Source organism: Papilio polytes, unplaced genomic scaffold, assembly GCF_000836215.1.
Source record: "Papilio polytes unplaced genomic scaffold, Ppol_1.0 DF824169.1, whole genome shotgun sequence".
Lineage (NCBI taxonomy): Eukaryota > Metazoa > Arthropoda > Insecta > Lepidoptera > Papilionidae > Papilio > Papilio polytes.
The window spans coordinates 2,936,994-2,959,732 of record NW_013525035.1 but is presented as its reverse complement, the minus strand read 5'-3'; the positions used below and the strand labels follow the sequence as shown (position 1 = coordinate 2,959,732).

General features: G+C 36.9%; 1 protein-coding gene and 1 long non-coding RNA gene across 9 annotated transcripts in view; one reads left to right on the top strand and one right to left on the bottom strand.

Moving 5' to 3' along the window:
• LOC106111340 (twitchin) overlaps positions 1–14,075 on the top strand; it is a 76,014-nt gene extending 61,939 nt beyond the window's left edge. For all 8 annotated transcript variants that reach the window (XM_013293371.1, XM_013293373.1, XM_013293370.1 and 5 more), the window contains 19 exons: positions 496–654; positions 1,874–2,081; positions 2,405–2,591; positions 3,103–3,257; positions 3,597–3,749; positions 4,290–4,419; positions 4,808–4,907; positions 5,427–5,592; positions 6,387–6,511; positions 8,002–8,197; positions 8,672–8,841; positions 9,225–9,343; positions 9,614–9,773; positions 10,791–10,957; positions 11,419–11,557; positions 11,830–11,944; positions 12,133–12,269; positions 12,840–13,009; positions 13,362–14,075. In XM_013293371.1, coding sequence (XP_013148825.1) covers positions 496–654; positions 1,874–2,081; positions 2,405–2,591; positions 3,103–3,257; positions 3,597–3,749; positions 4,290–4,419; positions 4,808–4,907; positions 5,427–5,592; positions 6,387–6,511; positions 8,002–8,197; positions 8,672–8,841; positions 9,225–9,343; positions 9,614–9,773; positions 10,791–10,957; positions 11,419–11,557; positions 11,830–11,944; positions 12,133–12,269; positions 12,840–13,009; positions 13,362–13,565 — 2,960 coding nt within the window. In that variant the 3' untranslated portion in view covers positions 13,566–14,075. The remainder of the gene's footprint in view (positions 1–495; positions 655–1,873; positions 2,082–2,404; positions 2,592–3,102; positions 3,258–3,596; positions 3,750–4,289; positions 4,420–4,807; positions 4,908–5,426; positions 5,593–6,386; positions 6,512–8,001; positions 8,198–8,671; positions 8,842–9,224; positions 9,344–9,613; positions 9,774–10,790; positions 10,958–11,418; positions 11,558–11,829; positions 11,945–12,132; positions 12,270–12,839; positions 13,010–13,361) is intronic.
• Positions 14,076–14,857: 782 nt separating this feature from the next.
• Positions 14,858–22,739, bottom strand: part of LOC106111380 — a 57,766-nt gene continuing 49,884 nt past the window's right edge. The window contains exons 5-6 of the long non-coding RNA XR_001226165.1: positions 17,576–17,811; positions 14,858–15,833 (exon numbers count right to left, since the gene is read on the bottom strand). This is a non-coding gene — a long non-coding RNA (uncharacterized LOC106111380). The remainder of the gene's footprint in view (positions 15,834–17,575; positions 17,812–22,739) is intronic.

Genomic DNA, 22,739 nt, shown 5'->3' with positions numbered 1-22,739 from the left:
TAATTCGACGGAGTTTTTTGGAGCAAAATAATGTTATGTTACCAACACACTAAATCAAACGCGTGTTTATCTCTAAACTATTACAAAAGATTTTTTTAAAATTAGATATTCGTCACACGATCGAATTATGGGGTAATGAATTTACTAGTGTATTTTGATAAATATTTTAGACTCAAACTTTATTTAAACTAGTCTAAGTTTATCTTTTAAGACAAAACTTAAGTTGAGGTTTTATAAATAGATACGAATGTTTCTAGCACAAAACATACTAATATAAATGCGAAAGTTTAGATGGATGGATGTTTGTTAGAGCTTGTAGCCTGAACTGCTGAACCGATTTCAATGAAATATGGTATAGATGTAGACGATAGTCTGGAAGAACACATAGGCTACTCACTTTTGTTTTTCTTAATTCCACACGGACGGAGTCGCGGGCGAAAGCTAGTATATATATTATGTAGCTCACAAATTAAATCATAAAATATTTATTTCCAGTGGATGAGACAGGCAAACGTATCCGCACTAACGCGGACCACGGTCCAGTGAAAGACTACGACAGCTACGTGTTTGACGTGTACAGCAAATACGTTCCCCAGCCAGTGGACATCAGCACTTGCTCCGTGTACGACAAATACGATATACTGGAGGAGATTGGTAAGTAACACACACACACGTGAACAATACGCATGTACTACACGCACACACGTATGCACGCACGACGTATACGCACTCAGTACGCATGCATACAACGTACACGCACTTGTAGAGTACGCACATGTTTATGAATTGTGACCCTAAATGGTTATAGGGAAGTGTTTATAATTGTACAATTTTTTTTAACTTGTGTGGTTTGTATATTTATGAAAGACAGACGTTTTGTATTTAGATATTTTTAGTTTTATAAGACTAATATAAAAAACATGTTTTTGAAATGAAAGATAAAATGCATGTTTTTGCATTATTTAAATGAAAAAGAACAAGTTAATGATTTAAATGTACTTAAAATGTAGCTTTAAATTTAAAAATTTAAATATAAAAATTAAGCATGGTAATAAATTAGAACTAAAATAGACTCACGAAGTTGTTTGGGAGAGACTCCATGGTTGAATAGTTCTTAACACTAAACTAATATTGTAGTTAAACATTTTGAACTCTAAATATAAGTACAAAGTGGTGAATTTCGCAGGTGACTTCGTGAGAGCCTCTTCTAAAAGGAAACGCGGCGCAGGTCTGTGTGTGAAAGGATCGATGTAGTGCATCTCTTTCTGTCTGCATCTCTCTGTCTCACACGCACACCGCTATTACAGTTTTAAATATATCTAAGAAGGTTTATTTAGACAAAACTCATAGATTAAAAAATATAGATAATATAAAAAGTCTAAATCATACCTTCAAATTATTTATTGTAATTTTTAAGCATGAATTTTTAGTATAATTTTATTCGGAATGATTATTATAGGTATTAATTTTAATTACTTATATATTTAAACATATAAATTAGGATATATTTATGTAGATTATGTATTAAGCACGTTTTTGCATTTCTATTGTCACGTCTACTACAGATTTAAAATTAATGTAGTTATAAAAAAATTAAACAACATAAAAACCGATAAAAAACACAAGCACGAATTTAAACTTTAAAAATATAACTGTAGAGTTTTATTTAAAGTAGAAAGCACGTAATAAAAAGACTAAGGGCCTGTCCCACTGGTTGATGAGGCTCGGATAGCTTAAAAATGACGTCACTGATAAAATCCTATTGTTATCAATTTACAATTTAGTGGGACAGGCCTTAAGTACGAATTTAATACTTATATAGTACACAATAAGGTGTAAGTTCGCAAGCATGAGGTGGGTGTAACTGTTGTAGGCACAGGCGCGTTCGGCGTAGTGCACAGGTGTCGCGAGAGGAGCACCGGCAATTACTTCGCGGCTAAGTTCATACCAGTCGCCGGTGCGATGGAGAAGGAGCTCATCAAGAAAGAGATAGATATAATGAATCAGCTACACCATAGGAAACTGATCAATTTACACGACGCCTTTGAAGATGATGATGAAATGGTTCTCATATTCGAATTGTGAGTATTTTGTTTAAATTGTCACATTTTGTGTCATAAAATAGACTTATTTTGACGAGAAACTTTATCGACTTTTAAGAGCCAATAGCGGTACGCACTACCGATCTTGCAGTCGACGGTTCGAATCCCGGCATATTGTCGTGAACTAGCAGGAGCTTTTTCAAGCCTACGTGGAATGGTTAAAAGAAATATTAATAAAACCACAAAAATCAACTAACACATTTATTTAAAAAAAAATCACAGCCAGTCCTGTTTTTTTTTTTCAATCAAAAATAGCTTTATTTTGTCTATTGTCTATACATACTAACTATAATATCTGTCAGTTTGTCCGGCGGCGAGCTGTTCGAGCGCATCACGGAGCCAGGGTACAGCATGAGCGAAGCCGAGGCGGCGCACTACATGCGGCAGGTGTGCGAGGGCGTGCGCCACATGCACGAGCAGAACATCATACATCTCGACCTCAAGCCTGAGAACGTCATGTGCCAGACGAGGACCGGCACTGATGTTAAGGTAAATTGCACCTTATTGCTATAGCAGTAAGTATTATTGTCAATATTGTGAGAGTCATTCTCTAACCGGTTGGAACTGGTCTTCTAAGTATTACTTTCTCTTTACTCCGGAGTCCCAATTTTACTCCCTTTCCCGTTCCACCCTTGTCTTATAAGGAAAGTGTTTTGACGTTGGAGGAGATGCATAGGAAGGGGAAATATCTTCTTTATCTGCGTCTTCCCCTCCGTTGATTTATGGTAGGTAACGCATCTGCAATTGCGGATGTCGATGGGTCAGTCGCTTCGCCATTTCGGCGAATTTAGATGGCCGCTTGCTCGTTTGCCACCTTATTGTATAAAAAAAGTTGTACTGTTTTTTTATTACTTAAATGTTAATGGGCGTGGTTCTCTAATTTTAAGTTATCCTGTGCATCTAACTAGACGATTAAGTTGCTATTTTTGTCAAATTCAATTTAAATAGTTAACATTTTTAACAGTTTTACATTTGATTCTAATTATGATTTGTTTTTTAGATCATTGACTTCGGGTTAGCTACAAAATTGGACCCGAACGAAGTAGTGAAGATATCAACTGGCACTGCGGAGTTCGCTGCTCCGGAGATCGTGGAGCGCGAGCCAGTCGGCTTCTACACCGACATGTGGGCCGTCGGCGTGCTCGCTTACGTGCTGTGAGTATACCGCGCTAAGTGTGGGCTTACACTGCCTTGAGCCCATTTGTTAAGTATTCAAACGAGACTCAAAACTTCACATAACCACAGTTGACCTCGACAATTATGATACTATCTTTCGCCCGCTACTCCGTCAGTGTGGGATTTAAAAAAAAAAACAAATGTGAATAGCCTATGTGTTCTTCCACACTAACCTCTACATCTATGCCAAATTACGTCGATATCCGATCACCAGTTTAGGCTACATACTCTAACAAACATCCATCCATCCAACTGTCTACAAAATTCTAGTGTATGTTACGTTTAGAGGCGGTCTTTTAATTTTGAAATATCTCATAGATTGTCCGGTCTATCGCCGTTCGCTGGTAACAACGACATCGAGACCCTCAAGAACGTGAAGGCGTGCGACTGGGAGTTCGACGAGGAGGCCTTCCAGCACGTCTCTGATGATGCTAAAGACTTCATCCGACGTCTGCTTGTCAAGAATAAGGAGTAAGTCATACAATATTAAACATTCATACAAAAATGTCATACAAGCAGAAAGTCAAATATTTGTGATGTATTTAATTCTTTACAAGTACTTTTAATTAATAATTTAGCTGTATTAAATTAATTGTTATTTAGACAGTCCCGATGTATAAAACTAGATTAAGGGATTTTCCTATTAACAAAGCGTTGTCGTTTAATGAAGGAGTTTTTGGGATACTAATGGCGGTTTTGGTGGACAATAATCGACTACCTGTTACCCGCGAATTCGTCCACGCAATATTAACATAAAAAGTAGCCTGTAGTATGCCCGTCAATGTCAGCTAGTCTTTAGTGAAAGTCGGGTCGAAATCGGCACATGTGTTTCGGAGATTACCCTGAGCTAAGGTAGCTTGCGGACAGACATTTTTTTGTTTTCGTTATCAGCAACTAAATACTTCATCTTCCCGAAATCTGGATTTTTTTGATACCATAGACACTTCAATTTTATTCTATGTATAGATGTATAGATTATTTACTAATAAAATGTTGTTTTCCCGTGTATAGGAAGCGTCTAACAGCACACGAGTGCCTGGCGCACCGCTGGCTGGCGGGCGAGGGCGCGGCCTCGCGCACCGCGCCCGTGCCCGCGCGCCGCCTCGAGCAGATGCGCGACAGGCTGCGCGCGAGATACCAGGTCGGAATTCAACCTTATTGCTATACAGATACAGTGCTATTTTATTTAACACAAAGATATGTTTTTAAATATTAAGTTTCCTCTAACCAAGCTCTAGGTTTGTGCTAGGATATGGTTCACAATAGTCGAATGGCGGAATACGAACCCTCGACCGCAAGATCCGTACCCCAAACTATTAGGCTATTGGCGATATACGATGGTTTTTGTTAGTATTGAATTAGTATCTGAACTGTGATTTGAAGGACATATCATTTTTGGATATATTTTGTTACAAGAAAGAGACAAAAGATGGACTCTTCGAGGCGTGGTTAATTTTGTATTATACTTTTGTTTTGAAATATTAATATCTTATTATAATATATTAATTATTGGATTATTTTTCTTGTAGAACTGGTCGTCGTTCGTGTTGCCCATCGGCAGGCTGAGTGAATACAGTTCTCTTCGTAAATTGCTCATCGAGAAATGGAAGATCTACGATGGACAGTTCGGTAAGTAATGTATATAATTGTTAAAACCATAGAGTCAATTTCAATTTTTCTACTGGTGCGAAAGAGACCTCTATACAAACATCTACTTAATGGAACAAAATGTTCGAGATTTTAAAAAAATATACGATTTTCCCAAGTAAATATCTTATGTTTTACTAATATTATAAATTCGTAAAGCTTCAATGAATGCATGGATGGATGTATGGATGTTTGTTAGAGTTTTTACCCTAAACTGAATGGATCTGGATAAAATTTAACATATACTTGAGGAGTAAAAGGTTAGAGTGGTATGGGCATGTTATGAGGAGGGATGAATCACATGTAACAAGACTGACGTTAGTTAGACGTGACATGATCAAGAAGGAAGTGATGTCTGAGATGACGAATGATAGAGTGTTTTGGAGGACGGAAACCCTCCGGGAGACGGATAAGGCAGGGGAGATGATGATGACGTTGCAAAGTCTTCTTAACTCTACGCAGACGGAGTGGGGAGCGAAAGCTAATATGAATGTATTGCAGACCGGCGGCAAGCCGCACCGCGGTTCGTGATAAAGCCGCAGTCCGCGTTCTGCTACGAGGGGCAGTCGGTGAAGCTGTACTGCCGCGTGGTGGCCTGCGCCGCGCCCACGCTCACCTGGTCCCGCAACAACAGGGAGCTGCGCCAGTCCGTCAAGTTCATGAAGAGGTGCACTTACTTTAACTTGTTTCTTTTACCACCCCTTTTGAAAATCAATGATTTTTCAGCGACCCACATTTTTATACAATTTTAGTGAAATTTAAAATACTGTATAAAGTAAATGAAATTACAAATTATACATTGCCCCCCCCCCCTAACCAACATCAACTCCCCCCATTTTTTCTGTGACCCTATAACGCCCCGTTCTTGGTTTCAAACGCCCCCAAGGAGGTGTTGTTGCCCACTTTGAGTAACACTGCTTTATATTATATCACCTTTATTTATGTACTGTCGGGGAAACTGGTGAATTGTTAAAATATCAATGAGTGAAAACTACAAATTTGTACCTATATCTACCTATTTAACAGTGGTATAACCCGCTTTAACATCTACGCACTGTGGGGTCGGCTTACCCCCACCAATACCACGACCACACAGAAGACAAGCGTGAAGTGGGAGCAATTCTGCATTTCGTCCCATGAGTGTAGTACCGGAGCCCTAATTTTAGTCTCTTTCCCTTTCCACCCTTTTCTTATTGGTGAGGATGGAAAGGGATCGTGGATTTGACGGTGAAGGAGACGCATAGGAAGAGTAAATATCCTCTTTATGTGCGTTTCCTCCTCCGTCGATTAGGAGTAGACCACACATCTGCAATTGCGGATGTCTGGGCAGCGGTCGCTTCGCTATTTCGGCGGTTTCAGGTGGCCGCTCGCTCTTGCCACCTAATGGTATAAAAAAAATCCAGAAATCGTATTAACATCATTTTTTTATACATGGTATTGAAATGTAATTGTTGTTTGCAGGTACTCCGGCAACGACTACTACTTCATCATCAACCGTACGAAGCTGGAGGACCGCGGCGAGTACATCATCCGCGCGGAGAACCACTACGGCTTCCGCGAGGAGGTCGTCTTCCTCAACGTGCAGCGTGAGTCTCTCTGCTCCCACTCTCTCCTCTTCTCTCATCCTCTTTACTTTATCTCTACCATTTGGACAATTAGTTATCTTGACTTATATTACTAGCTGTTGCTCGTGACTTCGTCCGCGTGAAATAAAAAATAATATAACCTATGTTACTCACAGATAAATTATCTTTCTAACGGTGAATGAATTTTTGAAATCAGTCCAGTAGTTTTTGAGTCATTTCAATACATACAAAAATACAAATCTTTCCTCCTTATAATAATATGGAAAGGAATTTTTACAAAAATAATTTACCTTTCATATTTTATTATTTTCTATTATTTTAGATATTTATATTATTTTAGATTTCGTTAACTATTACGAAAATTTTACAGACAACAACTAAAGTTTGATTTTATAAGTAACTAGTTGTTCCCATGCGGCTTTACCCGCATGAAATTAAACCTTATTTTATTTGTCAAATTATCAATTACAAATGTCAAAATGACATGACATGATGACAACCTTGTTTCCTTGATGTTGGCAACAACTTATGGTCTCTTTCCCACATTAGGGTTTTTATCCAAAATTTTTACCCCCTAAGTTTAATAGCGTTAAAATATATAGCCTAAAGCGTAACGTAAGTGTAGGGCTTTTTTTTAAAAAAAAAAGGAGTATTCAAAAATATGTTGTAATTGCTGACATCTTAGGCAATAAAGAAGTATGTGACGCTTTATTATAATAGTATAGAAGTATAGATATTGCTTTAAACATGTATGTTAGCATTAAATTAGCATGTTTATATCAGTTTCCGTGTCTGAGAATAGTTTGTTCTCTGAGTTATTGCTGTCCGCTGCCTCAACAATTGAACGATAAATCGCACGCGTGGTAATATTTATAGCTCTCCCGACCAATAAATGTCACATCAAACACTTGGACCGTACGCCTCGCACTAAATATATGTAAAATAGATAATTTCAATACATTTGAAAAAAAAACTACTAATTCAGTCTTAAACTATCGTATTAATTTTTAAAACTACTTGCAAATTATATTTGAACGGTAATAATAAATGTGAAAGTTATTAGAACAGGATATCTATACCAAATAGATATAAATATAAATACATTATTATGCCCACTCAGGCTGAAGTTAATTTCATTTTGACTATTTTTACTTGGTTTTACTGTCGATATTTTGCCACCTGTGATTGTTAGATTAATTCGCGGTCCACACTTAGCCAGTACAGTTGGTCAGTAGCACTCAAACTCAAATTGGCGCCAGTGAGTTCATACAAACTATGACTGGCCGATGCAACTATCTATCTTTCTGGTCAAATGTGAACCGCGTAAAGAGTGACTGTGTAAAATACTTTTACACATTTTTTAGCCCGACATTTTTATTATTTATTTAAACATGTCTGTTTCTAATTAGTCTGCAATCAGCCTAATGTTAAATTGGTTAGATAGGTGTGTTGTTTTGTACCCAATTGTACATTTGTGTATTATATTGCAGCGGTGCCGCGAGTACAGCGGCAGCCCGCAGCGGAGGCGCCGCGTCGCCGCGAGCCGCTGCCCTACACGTTCTGGCAGGAGTCCAGCGAGACAGCGCCCGCTTTCACGTTCCAGCTGCGGCCGCGTGTGATGCAGGCGCGCGACACCTGCAAGCTGCTCTGCTGTCTTAGTGGCAAGCCAACACCCACTGTTAAATGGTATGTCGCTGACCACGCACACATGTACATGTATACGCCACTCCCACATACTGAGAACGTACACATTACTTGTGATTTTTTTATACACTGATCAGATTCGTTAAGTTCTCAAAAAGTACTTTCCTGTAGCTTACTAATGGTTTATCAGCTACATTTAACTATTCCGTGTTTCCGATCTACGTAACTTCAGTTTTACTCTGATGAAAACTTAGGTCAACCTAACACTAACGAATCACTAAGTAATGGTAATATAAATGGAAACCTCAGCATAAGCAATTTTAAGTAATCGTTGAACGATTCTTGAGTATAGTAAATGTTTTGTTGAATTCTTTAAAAGAAGTAGCCGTTGGCTAAATGCTGTTTCTCAACTCAAAAGAAATATTGACAACATATAAAATAAAATAAAGGAAATAAAAGAATTCCTTTGGGAAAGCATTTATCGTTTTCATTACAAATAAAATTGTATCCCTCCAGGTACAAGGACAAGCGGGAGTTGTCGAAGTACGACTACAACATGACGCACTCGGACGGCGTGGTGACCATGGAGATCGTGGACTGCCGGCCCGAGGACAGCGGCAAGTACACCTGCGTCGCCACCAACGTGCACGGCACCGACGAGACTTCCTGCGTCGTCATCGTTGAAGGTGAGCCTGCTAATGTAGACCCTGTGCTAGAAACGATAGGGTTTATTTTTGTTTCACTCATACTTGGCAAGATTGTTACGATGGAAAGGGAATTTAATGTATTGATTATGTGAGGGGGGGGGGGGAAGGAGGAATCAGAGACAGTTTATTAGTAAAGAGGTCACACACACTTCTTATATAAATGTGTAAGTTTGGATGGATGGATATTTATTTGTACGTTTATCTCCATTACGCCTTACGGATTACGATGAAATTTTAATGTAAGCCTGGAAGGAAAAAAATAATAGTGATTTTTTTGTTTTTTTTTTTGCACATATAGAAGTATTGGACAAAAATTAGTTACGAAATAATTTAAATATTGTTATGATTATGTGTGTTTGCAGGCGAGGTAGTGAGCGCGGAGCAGGCTCAGCTGGCGCACAAGTTCCTGCACTCGGGCGACCGCCGCTACATCGAGAAGCCGCTCAAACCCGCGCCGCAGCCTATCATCACCAAGACAAAGGTATATTAAAACTCAAAATGGACGTTTTTTATCTTTTTGTAAAGAATTCAAGTCATTAGTTGCAATTAAGTTGATTTTAATAACAACACCATCTATTGGCTATGATCAAACAACTTTGATATGCACGATTTTAATAAATTGCAGTCAAATTACAAATTTTAATATTTAGAGTCAAATAACATTATAAGAAACAAATTGATGAAAAAGGAACAGAATCTGGCTTTTAGCTTTAGTTTATACGAATTTGAACCTTATTGCTTGTGTATAAAGGTGACAATCGACCCGCCGAGCAAGTCGCAGGCGCAGACGCCGCGGCCCAAGTACTCGCCGCAGAGCTCCATCGAGCCCGCCAAGAAGAAGTACGGCGCCAAGCTCGGGGACTCGGACTCCACCTCCTCACGCTCCAGGAGCGCTACCAAGGAACTAGTCCGTAAGTAACACTTCAGTTTAAATTATTGGTACTAAAATTGTTTAATTTCTATAAAGTGTTCATTGTATAGCTGTTACAGGACTTGGGTAGCTAGGAAAAACATTTCGCGGTAAATGTAACGGAGAAACGGTATATTTTATGACAATTTACTTAAACTAAAATAGTAAATATGTAATGCCAAAAAAGAGCAAAAACTACAAGCCTTTAGTAGCAAAGAATGAAAATTGTTAGCCTATGTTAAAAGCCTTTGTCATTTATGAATTTAAATTTTGTCATTGCCATAGAATGTTTTACAAAATTTAAACAATGAAATAAAAGTTTTCTAATATACGGCTGAAGTAGCACGGTAACAGCCGGTGTATTACTGTTGAGAAGAAATTGCTCCCGTACTAGAGTAGCGGCCCGACACTAGAATATGGGCATACACGTCCCATCTGCGGGTTGACTTCACACTTTGAATTTCTACGCCGATATGTGCAGTATCACGGTGTTTTCTTCACCGTAAGAACATCATCATCATCATCATCCTCTTTATCCTACTCCCGTAGGGTCGGCGCGACAGGTATTTGTCCTCCAAATAACTCTATCATACGTCATCTCAGTCATCACTCCCTTTTTGATCATGTCACCTTTTACGCAATCCATTCATTTTTTTCTAGGTCTACCTCAACCGGTGTACCTCCACACTCATATCTAACGTTCTCCTTGTAACATGCGATTCATCCCTCCTCATAACATGCCCATACCATGCTAACCTTTTACTCCTTACCTTCTCTACCACTGGGGCTACAAACTTTCTCTAATATACTCATTTCGTATCTTATCCATTCGTATTACCACACACATCCATATTAACATTCGCGTTTCTGCCACATGTAGTCTACTTTCATCCGTCCCTTTTACTGACCTTTTTTACCGTAAGAACGTCGGGCAAATTAGTTAGTGAGTCGGTATACTGAAGTAGTACGTTGTTATTAATATATTGTGTAAAAATATTTATGTTGTACTGTACATCAGTGCCGGCGTCCGACTCGTCGATGTGCGCGCCGTCGTTCGCGCGCGCGCTGCCGGGCGCGGTGTGCGCGCGCGACGCCGCGCCGCTGCTGCTGTCGTGCAGCGTGCGGGGCGACCCCGACCCCCGCGTCGAGTGGTACAAGGATGGGAAACCACTGCACTCATCAGACGTAAGTACACCTGTAGCTCGCCACCTCACCCGCCTCAATTTAGCCTGTCACTAACCAATAACGTAGCTTTCTAATGGTGAACATTTGGAGTTATTTTAATACATACAAAAAATACAAATCATTCCTCTTAATGATTTTAGTTTTGATAATCTGGTGAAGTGGCTATTCGAGTTTCCAAAAACAGCAAAGTGATAGACAGATAAACACAGAGACATCTGTATTTACAGATATGTAGTCTACCAGGTATAGCATATTTCATTGCCGTCTTTCTCTTTATAAGAAAAGAGCGGAAATAACAGAAACAGAAATAATCTAAAATTGAATAAAAGGCTTGCAATACCCGACTAATCAAGAAAAACGCAGAATGACTTCCCCCTTCAAGTCTTTTATATTTTATTTGCAGGCTCTACCATTATTGACTTAGTTTATCTCTATTAATATAGTATATATGTATGTTGCAGGTGGTGAACCTGAAGTACAAGAACAGCGTGGCGTCGCTGGCGATAGCGGAGGTGTTCCCGGAGGACGAGGGCGTGTACTCGCTGAAGGCCATCAACAGCCAGGGCGAGGTCGAGACCAAGTGCAACGTCACCGTCAAACGTTAGTAACAAACTGTCGTACTCAGAGTTATTAATCGGTAACTAAAAGAAGCCTTAACACTTAATAACTGAGGGCAGCAGAGTAAGTCACTTTTCTAGATTTTTATATACAAAACAGAAACTTAGAGAGTGCAGAATGAAAAAAGTACTGGCTAATAAGGGCCATAATTTTCTGTAACAGCCAATAGATGGCGTCTAATTATATTTTTAATTTATAGAGAAAATCATTAAAACACATTTATGTATTGAAGACATGTTTATCAATATGTTTAGCGGCGGAGAGCACGCCCTCTGGCGGCGTCAAGTTCGGTGACAAGCCGCCCAGGATCGTGGACCATGCGGTGTCACAGATCGTCAACGACGGCGATGCTGTCACGTTGTCATGCAGGTTGGATATTATTTTATAGCACAATATTACACGTCAATATATCCATTTATGTGTGAGTTATCCTATTCAGTTAAAAAAAATCAATTTTATCTGTTCTCTGCGACGCAAAAGGAAAAGAAAATCCCATTTAACCTATTTATTTTGTCGATATGATCGGCCCAATGGTAAATAATGTTAAATTTGTATAGGATCGTGGGCGCGGAGAGATTTGACGTAGTATGGCTACACAACTACAAGGAGATCAAGCCCTCGAAGGACTTCCAGTATTCCAGTGAGGCTAATATACACAAGCTGCACATCGCAGAGATATTCCCAGAGGACGCAGGTCAGTTGTTAACAAGATAATATTTACTGCGATTTCCACGATGTATTTCCTTGTGAAGTGATTTTTAAAAACAGTGCCGTCTAGTGAATGTAAAAGGTTATGTTTATACGCTACACTCAGTAAATGTAGACTTTTATAAAACGAATTACAAACTCATCGGTTATAGACAATGTTGGTGTTATCAATTAAAACAATGCTATTTTTAAAATAATCATGGAGAACTAGCGGTTCTCTAGACTTCCCCGCGTAAAATTAAAAATATAGCCTATGTTACTCAAAGATAAATTACCTGTCTAACAGTGATAAAATTTCTAAAATCGGCCCAGTAGTTTTTGAGTTTTGAGTATTAAAAATACAGACAAAAATACAAATCTTTCCTTTTTATATTAGTAGAGTAGTAGGTATAGATTAATTACATTGTTGACCAGTGAAATATTTGCATGATTTACTTGACCAGTAGATAGATCAGGCATTGATTGTATATATAAACTGACTGGCGCCAGTTACTGTTCAGATTTTGCTAGTACATGATTCTACTGTCCAGCTGTACTTTAATGTAATATGTTACAGGTGTGTACACATGCGAGGCGTTCAACGACGCGGGCGAGTCGTTCTCGTCGTGTTCGCTGGTGGTGCGCGTGTCGGGCGAGCCGGCCGCCGCGCCGCAGTACGCCGCCTTCCCCGCCTCCGCCACCGTCGCCGCCGCGGAGCCCGCCCTCTTCACCGCGCAGCTGGACCAGGTGACCATCTCCTCATCCTCGACTTGCTTCCGTTACTGAAGGAATAGCTCCAAGATCATCCTTGAATGGACACATCCATCCCTTTCTGTGCCAACCTCTACCGGTGTCTTCACACTCTTACCTCATGTCATACCAAGCATAACTTAACTAGTCATGTACATATTATTCATGTTTTAAGTCGTTCAAACAATAATAGACACCCTAAATCTATCTAAGAAATATTCAGATTGCTTAAAAGACAAGTCCATTTTGGATTTTATTTAGTACACTGTAATATTCTAATCAAGCCGTTTAACTTAATACCAATGTTAAATAAGAATTGACTCATATTTAAAACATTTCTTGTTTTTAGCCACCGCTCCAGCTGCAATGGTTGAAGGACGGCAAGCCTATCGACGAAAGTTCGCCGCGGTACAAGTTCACGATGGAGGGCTCCACATACCAGCTGGAGATCAGCAAGTGCAGCTCCGAAGACAGTGGACAGTACCAAGCACGCGCCGTCGGCAACAAGGGAGACGCACTCGCCGCCTTCTACCTCAACGTCGTCGACAACTAGGGCCCGCATCGCACCCTTGCGGCATCCCAACAATTATACAAGCCTGCATCTATATTATCTCGAATATCATACTGGAATACGATTTTTTTTATACAATTCGGAGTCTAATAGTGTAAAGGAGTTTTTTTATATTAAATTATTTATTAATATATTAAGTAAATAATAAGTGTTACCCTATCGAATGCCTATGAGAAGTCGCTTGGAAGATCGAATCCTCGCTCTCTAGTCACTTTTAAATGTTATTTTATTTATTGTCGACATTATCAGTTGTTACGTTGTTTATTTAAAATATCGCAGCTTCTCTTTGAAAATTTATAAGCTTGAATAATCAATGTTGCTTTAGTTTTGTGTGAGTGGGAAGCGGCGGCGGCTGCCCGCCACCGCAGCCGCCGCCGCGCCCCGCACCACAGACTAAATATTTTTATATAAATTGTATTATTTAATTGTACATAACTTATATCATGCGACAGCGTAATTTATAAATAAATATGTATACCTTAAAAATTAAAATGGAGTTTTATTTTTTAATTGATACAACGTTATTTAAATGCTTAAATTGAAACTATTTTATGCATCGTTCAATAGATGGCGCTAACATACTTATGCGAGAGTATTTGGAAAGAATCACTTATTTAACAATTAAGCTTAATCTAAAAAAAAAGAACTTAAATATCTCTTAAAATCAATTAAAAAAAATAGCGAATTTAAATATCTCTGCTAATTAAAAATGAATTTGAATATGTTCTAATTTTTATTAAAATAATTCTTGAAAAGTGTCAGTTCCTGTTTTCCTATGCATAATTCTATTGATACTTTTAAATACATTTGATCCATAAATATTTTAATTTTTGAAAAGCACATGAAGCCAGACGCGAGCGCTAGCTGGCGGCAACAATCGGTACATACTTGCATTCCGAACGTGACTTAGCACTAACTCCCATCCATTCAAACAGATCTTATTTTAAAATATGAAATCCTCAGAAACGAGTTGAGACGTCGATGCTTTTATTTCATTACTTTTTTTCAAATCAGAGCTAACCGGCTATAAGTCGGAGAGATATTTTATTTATCATTTTAACGGCCTACTTCGTATAGAAGAGGCAAATTAGTCAAATGAATGCAACAGGATTTTTAGGTTAATTAAAACAAGTTAATACCTTAATTCTTTATTTAGTTTTCTAAGAAAAACAATTGATAAGGGCAGGCACAGTATAATCGTATAAGAGAATATACTTTTTTAAGTACTAATTAACTATTTTTATATGAACATAAGAAAATTAATATTCTTAAAAATTCTTTATAAATAGTTTAACAAATTTGACTCGACTTCTGTGCGTGATTGTACCCTAATTCATTCCAAACTCCATACAATATGGTTTATTACGAGATAATATTTAAATAGAGCCATTCAGTGAGCGCAGTAACAAATTCTAACGCACCAATTAAAGATTCGTTATGACGCCTGCCCACTGCTGGGACTATAAAATGCGTGTATCACAACCGATTCATATACAAGACCATAATAGTAAAATTAATGCTCAATAAAACAGTAGCGTGGACGCCGGCCTCTGACCATTAACCCGTGTTCAAAACGCTATTAAAAACGTGGAATTAAAAAAATAAGAAAAAAAGTTCCGAAGACAAAAACCGAAGGCGGCCGGCGAACGGAACAAAAAGTATCATATCTCCATTTCATATTTCAATATTTATCACGGGATCGTTCTTTTTCGAACAAAATTCGAAAAGGGTATGCTTTTGGACTTTTTACTCGCTGTCCGTTCGTTCGGTTTCTCTTATTATAAACGAGCGCGCGAGCGGAGATACATTTTTTAAAAATCATTCCGTTTTTGAACTTCTTACGCGATTCTCGGTCTTGGCGGGTTGACGTTAGATTTATATGGATACGGTCAATTACGATATAAAACAATTTAACAGGAAACAATATTCTGTAATTTTTTGCCACTGTTATTTATTGGCTCTATCACAACAGCAACTTTCGGAATCTTAATTTATATAGCATATATTCTATTCTAAAATAAGAAACAAATGTTATTTAAGTCGTTTTGTGTTGTTCTGTCAGTTGAAGTCTAAAAATCCAATATTCAAGGTATTTTTAATAACATAAATACGTATTAAATAAACATTCAGAACCAAGCTTAGCTCTTTCTCAAATGCCGGCAGGCAAATGGCGGCCGGCATCTGCAGTTCCTCTGGTGCGGATGTCCATAGGCGTCCATGAACACCTCGTTACGCCTGAAGCTTGTTCCCCTTTAAATGAAAAAAAACGTCCTTAGCGATAACTATTTTAACATCATCTCTTACGAATTGTTTGAAAAGTATTTACTGCATTAAAAATGAAAGTCGTATCCTTATTATAATAATTACAATTTAATGACGCTCCTTCATTCACTTCGCGTCTCACTCCCACATGAGTGCGTCTCGCTCGCACGGACGGAGGCTTTTATATAAATCTTGTCTTGAGTGCATTAATCTAAAACGATCTATGACGGTTCATTATTTTATTCAAAAGGTGTTTGTGTCTGTAACAAAATACCGCAATAGCCCAAACAATTCAACATTTATTTAACTTTCTTACTCTATAGCGTACATTTTTCCCTACAATATATACTCATGTCTAAACATAAACTATAGTTCTCTTCATTTGAAAGCTTAAAAGTGTATAAAAATCTAATGAGTCAATCTATATAAAAATTAAATATAAAATAAGTCTAGTTATTGAGCGTAAGGAAAAGCAGACAGATATGATAGAGCACTCTCTTTTTACCATCGCTGTCAATGGATCATTGTAAAATCGCAATTCAAAATTGACTCCTGTTTTCTATTTTTGAAAAGTAACGCTAGATGTCGCTAATTAAAAATGTGTTTTCGGAAATACGCGAACATTGAATTCTCTGCTATCTATACTAGTATTATAAAGAGGATAGATTTTTATTTTTGTATGTATTCGATTTACGTAAAAACTACTAAGTCGATTTTAAAAAAATCTTTTACCATTAGAAAGGTAATATATATGTGAGTAATAGGTTATGGTTTTATTATTTTTTTAATTTCTCGCGGGCGAAGTCGCGAGCAACAGCTAGTAATAAATAAAAATAATTGGTTTTGATATTAATAAACATACATATACAAACGAGAATGTAAAATATTCATTTGTAAGTATTTTATTACTTCACAACGAGAAACGTCGAAAAATTTATCGAGATTTTGTTAATTTTTCTGTAGTCATTCGTTACGCGCTTTACAGCTAAGGATTACTATGGAGTCGTAATTGTGTAAATATTTTTTTTCTTTATAATTGGTAAAGTAATCTTAAATAATTCTCGATATAAAACTCGAAAGAAAAACAAGAAATGCATAACATAAGTACATAATATGAATGTACAACTTAAATTGTACTTAGCTTGATAAGTAACACAGTACAATAACTTAATTTTATATCAAATAGAGCATTTTTTTCTGAATAAGTCAAAAGTTACCTTTTATTTTGTTTTAATGAAATAGTAATATTCAGAGCAATACTTGTAGAGCCAATAATTATTTTTTTCCCTAACATCGACTCCATGTCATGCTTACGTCCTGTGCTCGGTACATTATCAACGGGCGTTGGTATCGTTTATTTGTGCGATCGGCACCAACTGATTTAAGGCGAGTGTGTCTTCAGTTCGATTCCATACGCTCCTAAATACATCTATCCTTATTAACCGCATTACACAAACGGTTATAATAATCTTTATGTCTAAGGTAATAAAGTTTTAACTTGCTGCTACACGCTTAAATGTAAGTTCAAATTATAACAATTTGAATCAAGAGTTAGATAAGCGTAGAATGGATTTAATTGTAAATTACTATTGCCGCAAATTATTTGATGTTCTTTTTGCTTGGTATGAGGCGTACTCTACGCAATCTATCTATTCCTAGCTCTACTTTGTATATAGTATCTGTCCATATGCTTCCAACCTTGAATACATGCTTGAAGAACATGTACTTACGTTACCAAAACCAAATCAATTGCCCCCTCCCATTGCGTCAGATCATGGCGCCACAACGCTTAGTGGCAAGCAATACTAGCACATCGCAATACCAGTACATCTCTTCTTCCGCGATGCCAGCTTGTCTGCGATGACGGAGGTTGGCTCTCAAGTCTTCAGCGCCTCCAAGCTGGACTCAGTGGTGTCCACTCAACCGCCACCTCGGCCAGCGCTTTACCACGGATCAGCCTGGATTCCTGTAAGATTTCCCGTTGCGTCTTAGTTTTGGTGATCATACTAATATTGTAAATGCGAAAGTTTAGATGGATGGATATTTGTTAGAGTTTGTAGACTAAACAGATGACAGTTTACGAAGAAATTTGGTATAGATTTAGAATACAGTCGGGAAGAACACATAAGCTTCTTGCATTTTACATTTTTTTTTATTCCACGTGGACGGAGTCACAGCTTCATAATAATTTAATATAGACCAATCATAATATCAATTGCTAAAAAACATTAAGAATGCGGATTGATTTTGTCCCCTTCGTTTTTCGCTTGTTTCTTAGTTTGACACTACCCTTTCGTCACTTCCCTTCAATATTAATAAATTGATTTCGATACCTTAAAAGGATATTTCTTTAACATAATCGTAGGGCGCTGACCCCAACACTATTGTCTCTGGCCACACAAAAGCCGTTTAAAAAAGTTCCCGATGGAAAAAAGGTCAGATATTCCGTCATTGTGGAGCCTGTCATTGATCATTTTTTTCGAAAAAAACCTAAGAAATTCCGTCCGCGTTCAAATTGAATTTTGCCCCAGACTGGTATAAATAAGATCGCTCGGACAATGTTTTTCGTGGTTTCTGGTTTTCTTGACGGTTCTTTGTTGTGGGTTTAGGCGGCGAGTGTGGGTAACATCAGACGCAGTTGACGTTCTGAAGTTTTACTTATATTTTAGGCTTATATTCAATGAATTTAAGTTACCTAATTATTTTTTCATATTTTAACTATTGTTATTTTTTATAAATGAAACTACTTCAGGAAGGAAAGATTGGGTAAAAAAGCGTTAAAAACATGGACTAAAAAGCTTCAACATTTTCTATGTTAATAGTTATCTGTGAGTGAAAACAAACTTTGTTTAATGTCTTGAGAAGTTAGAGTATTGTTAATGATTTTTCACAATGATTTTGATCCATGTTTTATATCTTCGTAGACCAGAAGAGTCTATACTATGTTGACCACGCAATAGAAAAATTAACAGATTTCGTTATCGTTAAGCAAGTTCGGTCTATAAATATAGCGGGGCAATGACAAAGGGGTACAAACGTACAGACCGACGTACCTACAACAATGTTCCTCTTATTTATAAGTAAAATATGTCGAACATCCGCGCGATCGTACTGCCTTCACCCATACATATGAATTTTATGAATCGAGAACAAAAATGGCGTGGAGTTGATATTGTTATTATTTTTATAAGTTGGCGTCATACAATAAATACTTGCGATCCCTAAATTGCCTAAGTAAATTGGCCTATTTTATTGAGTTAAATGCTAGCCCACAAGATACCCGTACGGTAACATGACATCTTAGTGCGTTAATCTCTACATCATAGGAAATCTACGTGGACTTTTAGTTAAATTATGTAATTTGGATTAGTGAAAAAAATTCAAAGGACCTACTTCGATGATTTTTAAGAACTAAATGTAAAGAATTCAAAACTGTTAGGGATATGTTTATGGTCCGTTCTAAATGCAAAATTTGTAGTAACATATTTTTAATTAATATTTGATCCGGGGAGCGACTCCGCGGCGCGGCAAGGCGGCCGCTCGCGGCGACGTGCGTCGATTTATGCCGATACTCGATAATTAAAAACAATCCGCCATATTGCTTTTTGTCTTTCGTTTTATTCCCCCTTTCTGTACGTCCCTCATTTGATTGTCTTACTTTTGGCCTTTTTTCCCCGCGATGTTTAAAGAGCTTCGCCGTTTTTGCATTAACCCCCGCTATCGGATCGTCTCGACCGCTTTTGTATCGCATTGAGACGTTTTAATTTATATTTTTATCGTTTACGGGTATATGTGTCGGCTCAGGCCGCGCTCCTTTATGCGCGCTGGCTGCTTGCTTGTAGGAGACGGGTGTAACATCTGTTGATTTGCAAACATCTAACGTACGTTTTATGCCAATTGAAGAACCGCGATACATTTTTCTCTCTTCTTCATACAAGGTAGATTCACTACGTAAACGTTACTATAGTTTCAATTGTCAATTGTTATGTTAAAAATATAGAAAGCCTTACCTATACATGTCACTGTCTACCTCGACTGACATTGACATCAAAGTAGTATATAAAAATTGTAAAATATATACATAACAGCTATAATAAGGGAGATCTAAGTAATCAGTGATTTCGTTACTTTTTAGTGTATTATTTTTTTTAAGAATATTTTACTTTTAGTGTATTTCATTTAGAAGTCGGTTCTGTTTTTTAATTATTACAAACACGTACAACGTAATTGTTATAGACAGACAAAATAACTTTATCTAGCAATGATCATACAAAGTTTCTTGTTTAATACGTAGCATTAGAAAACTAATTTAAAATCAATAAAAAACATCTTAAGAGCCAAATGTCCTGAGTTAGTCAAATGATTGCATTTTTTCATTATTTCTATTAAAAAAAAAACTAGGACAATTTTTTTTATCTATACCATAATTATCTTTTATTGAAAGTTACCATCGATTCAAAGAGTTATGGTCTCATCATAATTGTGTTAGATAACGAACTTCTATTATATCGCGACGTTTATTTGAACTAAAAAATACCAATATTGACCCTTGACAAAAAGAAATTTTGCACTTTTTCAAATTTGAACACAAAAACTATTCGATAAAAAGGTCCAGGTGCAGTAAAGGGTTGTTCAAAGTTTCCTCTCCCTTTCTAATCCAATATGTTTATGTTCTATCTCACTCTGTAACCCTTTACGAAAGGGTGGAGTTTTTTCGGGTCAAATCTCGTGTTTTCTCATTGATTTTTTGCCTCATAATGAGATATTGTATTACAAACTTTTAGAACTTTAAAAAATTTAAAACTCTTGTATGAGTTTTGTGTGGTTTAAATATTCTTTTAAAAACTGAAATCATTTAACAGACATTGTCTAAAACCAAATGGTACGTTAATAATCGAAGGTTTAGTATACAAGAACGATTGTAGAAACAGAAGAGTTTTAAAAGCCTAATCTATTCAATAACAATTAACATCTAATGACGTATTTTAAACAGATAGATGTGTCTAATTCGAATGATACAAGCATTCGTCACGCTCTGCCTTCACTGCGCCCACGCGTTTTAATTTTTATAACGAAATGAACTCCCAATAACAAACGACTATCATTACCAACTCTCCAAACTAAGAATAAGGAAACTAACGGTGCTATTCTGTAAACATGCGATACAAAAAAATCTTCAATTGTCTTCAATACGCCTACGACTTAAAATATTGAATACGACGCGCGAGAAAAATATAATTAAATAGAATTGTAATTGTGTAATATGCGCTCGCGACGCCATCTTCCGAACATCTGTTATTGTCAACACACCTGAGCTCAACTAGGAGTCCTACTTCTCTATCTAACAGTATAAGATCGTGTGTGTGCGAGTGAGACGCGAACAGTAAATCAGTTCGGTAGAGATGTGGAAGTGACAAAAAACTCACGCTTCCTGTGTCTTTCGTATCATTTGAAAAAGGAATAATGTTTTTATAGAACAATCAAAGAAAGCAGATGCTGCACCGTTAAAATTTAAGAAAAGGTGTGAACGCTTAAGACTTTAAAGTCTTGCTGTGATAATGTATATTATATTGTGCTATAAATTGGCTCCCATCAAGTGATTTTTTGTAAATTTTTAAGACAAAGAAATGTCTTAAACCGCATAATAACATTACTTGTAACCAAATTAACCATATTTAAGAAAAGCTAACGCATTTACCACCCATTAGGTAAAAAGCAAGGTGATGGGTAAGTTTTTCTTAAAGTAAAAATGCAAAGTAACATAATTAAACTCATATGTAACTATGTAAACTGTTAATTCAAAATCAAACCGTAATAAACAATGAAGTACAAATATCGCATAAAAATTAGAAAATAAACACGCACAATCTGTTAATTTTACTTATACTGCATAAGCCGCGGAGTTTTGACGTATTCCATACAATGTGGACTTTTTAACAATTCGAAAATAGAATGTTTTTAACGTAACCCTTCCATATTTGACATAAAAAAAGAGTTTTTATATTTAGAGCTGTACGCGGCCGGCATGTGAATGTGTTTCTTTTGAATTGAAGAACAGCTTAAAATGGTCTTCGATTCGAAATTCGAAATGTGTATTAGAAATAACGGTTTTTCTTCCGTTTCTTGTTTCATTTTTTTTTCCATAGCACATAAAATGTCGCAAAACGAGGCTGAATAATTTTGTTAATTTATCATAATTCTTAACATATTCGAAAGTAAAGCCTGGCTGAGTTATATGTTGAGTCTGACTTACGTGTTTTCAGATATCTTCTAAAACTACTACTACTGATTAAATTATTGATTAACTTTATACGATTTTTAGTAAGTATAATATTTCTCAAACTTACACTGAACGGTAAAAAATGTAAAAAAAACATTCAATCACTATGATTACATTATCTATGATCTCAAAGATATCGGGTGCGTACACAATGTATAATCCCGTAGTTGAAAGAAATCGTACATCAAAGGGGTAATTTTGTAGCAAAAAGTGTTCGTTACAAAGTAATATTTTGACAAAACTGCGGAGTCATGTTACTGGTGTGTAGAAATAAAAAAAAACTTTTATTATACAGGATGTGAGAAATGACGTTACATCAAAAAGGAAGTATTGAGGAAGTTGTATGATGAATTGTCACAAAATTAATATCCAGTAAAAAGCAGAAGACATGCCAGTCACTGGCACAAAGTTATACTTGCCAGTAAATTGAACTTGCATTTCAGTTTATGAGACGAGATGGAGACGCGTCAGTCAATTTTCGACCACTCCCACAACTTGCCTGCCTGGTGTTAGTGTTTGTACATGCTTGTAGCTGCCACCTGCAAGAGTGGTACTGCTATGGGTCTTAACATGAACAAAAATACTAATAACACAGAAGTCATGTTACTCTCAAA